The following is a 4,956-nucleotide window of genomic DNA, read 5'->3' on the forward strand; positions in this document are numbered from 1 at the left end:
TTACAGATATAAGCTCACTCCGACATTATACTCATCGAGACCTTTCATTTGAGTACCCACATCAATTTTTCATATTTATATATATATATATATATGTATTTATAAAAATATATAAAAATTCATGTGGGTACTCAAATAAAACTCTTGATAAATGTAACATCGGAATGAGCTTTTTGGGCGAGAGGAGGGAAATCTTCATAGACACCGGCTAGATGTTGGTGATGTTGGTTGCCGGTAGTGTGAGATTCTTACTCACTAAAACCCTCCCTCTCTTGTACCTGATACTGCGGGACCGCGTTAGCATTACTTCGCAGCACCAGGCCCCCTCCACGCTGCTCCTGCAGCTTATTTCTCCGTTTCATCTTATTCCTCCGCTTCTTCTTCTTCTTCTTCTTCCTCCTCTTTTCTCTTCTCCAGCAGGACCTCTCTTACATATCCCGTCATTGCTGTCCAGTTGTCTGTCGACGTCAGCATCCAAGGGACGACGTCTTCGGGCCTTTGAGGCACTTCCTTCTCTTCCCGCCAACGCAGTCGTATTTCAGACCAACGTTGGCAGTCAAAAAAGGTGTGCTCAGCAGTGTCAGCAACTCCCGGACAGTAAACACAGTAAGGATCGTTTCGGATCCCCATACGATGTAGGTAGGCATTGAACTGTCCATGACCAGCAAGGAACTGTGTGAAATAGTAGTCTACCCCCCCGCAGTCCCTCAGTACCCAGTCACGGATCTGCCCAATAAGTCTATACGTCCAACGCCCTGTCTCCCCGGTTTCCCAGCGCTCTTGCCAGAGCTCAAAGGTCTCCTCACGTTCGCGGGTTCTCACGTCTTTCATGAGTCCTTCGCCAGCCCGCCGGGCATCCCAGATCCGCTTCCTTTCGAGACCCAGTAGGTCGATTGGAATTACCCCCGAGATGACCAACACAGCTGCCTCTGAGACCGTTCGATAGGCGCAGGCTATCCTCAGCGCACCTCTTCGTTGTACCGATGCCAGTTGCTTCCGATATTTCTCTACTTTGAGTGCCTCTCCCCATATCTCTACTCCGTAGAGCATAATCGAGTTAGCGACACCCATGAGAGCTCGTCTGCGGCTGCTCCTTGGTCCCCCGACATTTGGCATAAGCCGGGAAAGATTTGCCACCGTCGTTGCTGCTCTTGTGGCCACACTGACAATCTGGTCTCGAAACGTCAATTTCGAGTCTATTGTCACTCCGAGGTATTTCAGAGCCCCCGCACTCTCGATGTGTTGATCCACAACTTGAGTCTGGAAGGGGTTCGGAAACCACCTCTGAGCTGTGAGTACCACCACCTCCGTCTTCGCGGTGGCCAGCATCAACCCATGATCGTTAAGCCATGCGTTGATGGAGGCCGCAACAAGCTTCACCAATCCCTGCGCTTCGCCTTCGTTCCGCGCAAGTATTAGTGCTGCCACGTCGTCAGCAAAACCCTCCAGCTTTACCTCCTGCGGTAGATCTAGGCGCAGAAGTGCATCATAAAGGATAACCCAGAGTTCTGGTCCGAGGATTGAACCCTGCGCTGCTCCTCCACTCAGCTCCTTCATGACCTGTCCTACAGTAGTCTCATACATCAAGTAACGATCACTTAAGTAATCATTTATGATGCGAATGAGATACTCCGATAGACCTAATTTCGAAGCGCCCTCATTATATCCGGCCATCTTGCCGAATTAAATGCATTTTTGACGTCAAACGTCATCATTATGCATACTGGACGGCACTGATGATGACCCGTCCAGGCTTGTTTAGCAAATGAAAGCGCTTCCGAAATGGCACCAATTGTACTGCAACCCGGCCGAAAGCCATGTTGGTTTTCAGCCAGGCCACCAGCATCGGTCACTTCTTTCCGCAGTCGATTCCTAATAAGGGCTTCGAAAATCTTCCCTGCGACATCTAACATGCACAGTGGTCTGTAGGACGAAGGTGTATAGGGTGGACCTTTACCTTTATCCAACAGAACCAACCGTTGCAGTTTCCATCTTTTCGGAAAGACTCCAGTCGAGATGCAGGCGTTGTAAGTATCAAGGAGCAGTTGTTCATGCTTTTTTATAAGGACCTTATAGGCCTCGACGGGAATGCCGTCAGGACCCGGGGCCTTACCTACCTTGAGGGACTTAACAACTGCCCGCAGCTCCACTGCTGTGAAAAGTGGGCACTCGTCATCGGATATTACACCTTGAGTGCATACCCGTTCTTCGCGATCGGGAAACAGAGTTTGGACTATTTCCTCCATCCTATCGGGTTCCATAGGAGCTACTGAACCGCGACCAACAAATTTGCGAGTGACGATCCGGTAGCCATTGCCCCATAGATCCTCATCCACTTCTCTGCAGATCGCCTTCCAGCACCTCCCTTTGCTCGCCTTGATCTCCGTGACGAGTCGCTTCTTCGCCGCTTTGTACTCGTCGTTCTTTTGCTGCCCAGTATCTCGCTTTCGCGACCTAAGTGCTTGCCTCCGCAGACGCAAGCACTCAGCCCTGAGCAGCGCAATTTCTGCTGTCCACCAGTAAACCGGCTTCCTTCGAGAGCTTGCGGAACGGCGAGGCATAGCAGCGTCGCACCCTGCAACGATCACTTCCATCGTTTGACCGACAAGTGACTCAACATTTTCGCGCGACTCTGCAAAAAAGTCAGGAAGCGTGTCAATTCTATCTGAGACCGCATTTTGAAATGCGCCCTCATCCAGGAGTGACACCCTCCATCCTGCTTGCTTCATTTGTCGCTTCGGCACAGTAGGTGGGTTACCCCTCACACTGTTGACCGTATACGAAATATATTGGTGATCACTTGCCGTATACTCCTCCAAAACAGCCCAGTCTGAGATTACTCCCGCTGTCCGTTGAGTAGCAAAAGTTATGTCTAAAATCGACCAACGCGCGCCAACTCTCCGGAAAGTGGGTGTATTTCCCCTATTCACAATGACAAGGTCGAAACCTGCCGTCATGTCCAGGAGCTCATCACCCCGCGTGTCACTATAATCCATTCCCCAATCGATCGACTTTGCGTTGAAGTCACCACCTATCACTATCTCTCCTTCAAGATGGCGGACTACTCGTTCGAGATTGTCAACCCTCTTTCGGAAATCTACAATAGGCTCGCTGGGGGTGAAATAACACGACACGAAGGTAACTGCTGGTGTCTCGACCCACACAATGCCGTCCCTCGATCCACTGTTACGCACAGAAAGGCGACTTCGATCCGGAATCCAAATTGCCGCTGTGCCTGTAGGGTCACAGTACCAATTCGTCCCAGACACAGAATGGTATTGCTCTGATACCAGAACAATATCCATTCCGTTGTTACGATTTCTAGCGTAAAGCATATCAAGGGCCAGTTTGCACCGATGTAGATTCACCTGCAGCACCTTAGCCATTTTTCTTTTGGAGTACCTCCCGATAGGTCGTACACCGTCCAGAACCTGCCACGTGATCGAAGGCTTGCCCGCTTCCCACCGCTTCACAGAGATGGCAGCGCGGAGGCTTGGTACAGGTCTTCGACTTGTGATCCGCCTCACCACATCGCCAGCAGCAACCGCTCCGGTCTTCCCCTGCCTTGCACGAGCCAGCTAAGTGGCCCAGTCCATGGCAGCGATAGCACCGATCGAGTCGCTCCCAACGGCGGATTCGGCAAACCAGCCAGCCGACCTTGACCTTTCCCAAGGTCTCCAAGGCTGCAGCAGCCCCAAGTCTAGCCTCGATGAAAGCGCGGATGGATCCCCATTTATTGGGTTTCGTGATGGACACGTTGAGTCCATCCGCAGTCCCACCGATAGCTCCTGCCAGGGCCGCCTTAACCTCTTCGACCGTCGTAGCGGAGTCCATCCCGTCTATTACCAGCGTAGTGGTAGGGGCGAGATGGCGCACCTCCACGTCTCCTCCGGCTACCTCAGTGATCTTATTACCGAGCGCCGAGCGATCTTTAACAGATCCCTCGAACTCGATGAGAAGACCACCTTTTCTGGCGGTCCTCACGGCCTTAACCCCCAGACCCATTTCCTCCGGACGAAGTCCCAAGCGCAAAGCCCTCAGAACCTCATCAGAAGACCGGGACTTACCTGGGTCAATCAGCACTGCCTCCGGTCGTTGCTTCTTCCTCGGTCTCCGGTCGCCCTTGGCTGCTGTGATCCGCTTTGTCCCTGGTCCTGGTCCTGTAGTCCCTATTCCTGGTCCTTCCGGCTCCACTGTCACTACCAGGTCTACCTGGTCCCCTGTTCCTTCCTCTATTTGTTTCTTTTTCTTCTTCTTCTTTTTCTTTTCCACCAGTTTAAACGGCTCCTCCGGTTTCTTCTGACTGTCAACTTCCATCTCTTGTGTTTCTACACCTGTCTTGACATCATTTCCAGTGCGCTGTCTTTTTCCCCTGACAGTGGCCACTGTGAAACTGCCGTTTGCCTGCTTCAGCACATGTTTTTCTGGTCCTTCTGGTGGACTCATCGCCTGTCTCTTTTTACTCTCGGTGTTCGGCGTCTGTGCTGCTGCTACTTGAAGAGCCTGACGCTGGCTCCCGAAGTCCTCGAGCAGTCTCTGCCTTTCCTCCCTCTCCTTCTGGGACAGCTCTCGCTGAGCTATCTTCCAGGACTTACGGCTTACGAGGCTCTCTAGGAGTAGCCTCTCTGCCTCCTTCACACCTTTGGTGACCTCGTTTGACACCGTCCGTTTTGATCGGATGGTCTTGAGTGTCTCCTTTAAAAGTTCCTGGAGCTCCTCCAACAAATTATCCTCCTTTCCTATGGCTTCGTCCCTTTTTCCGTGGAGTGAAACCATCTCATCCAATTTACTCCCAGTAGCTGTACCAGACAGAGGGGCCTTGGGGTCCACCCCTCTGTCCAAACGGTCGCTGGATAACGACGACGAGCAGCCCGTCTGACCACTGCTAGCCGCCGGCACTGAGGTATCCCTCCCCTGCACCGTAAACGATATTGTCGTTGGATTCATCATTCCCAT

The 4,956-nt window shown here is 51.9% G+C and overlaps 1 protein-coding gene across 1 annotated transcript; it reads right to left on the bottom strand.

The window, feature by feature from the left end:
• Nucleotides 1–3,378: 3,378 nt before the first annotated feature.
• LOC123264039 lies at nt 3,379–4,956 on the bottom strand. The gene has a single exon (XM_044727083.1). The coding sequence runs from the start codon at nt 4,954–4,956 to the stop codon at nt 3,379–3,381; it is 1,578 nt and encodes a 525-aa protein (XP_044583018.1).

The sequence above is a fragment of the Cotesia glomerata genome, linkage group LG4, assembly GCF_020080835.1.
Source record: "Cotesia glomerata isolate CgM1 linkage group LG4, MPM_Cglom_v2.3, whole genome shotgun sequence".
Classification (NCBI taxonomy): Eukaryota; Metazoa; Arthropoda; class Insecta; order Hymenoptera; family Braconidae; genus Cotesia; species Cotesia glomerata.

Bases quoted from the DNA above. Each gene is read 5' to 3' on its own strand.
- LOC123264039 (XM_044727083.1), bottom strand. From the start codon at position 4,956: ATGGGAATGATGAATCCAACGACAATATCGTTTACGGTGCAGGGGAGG.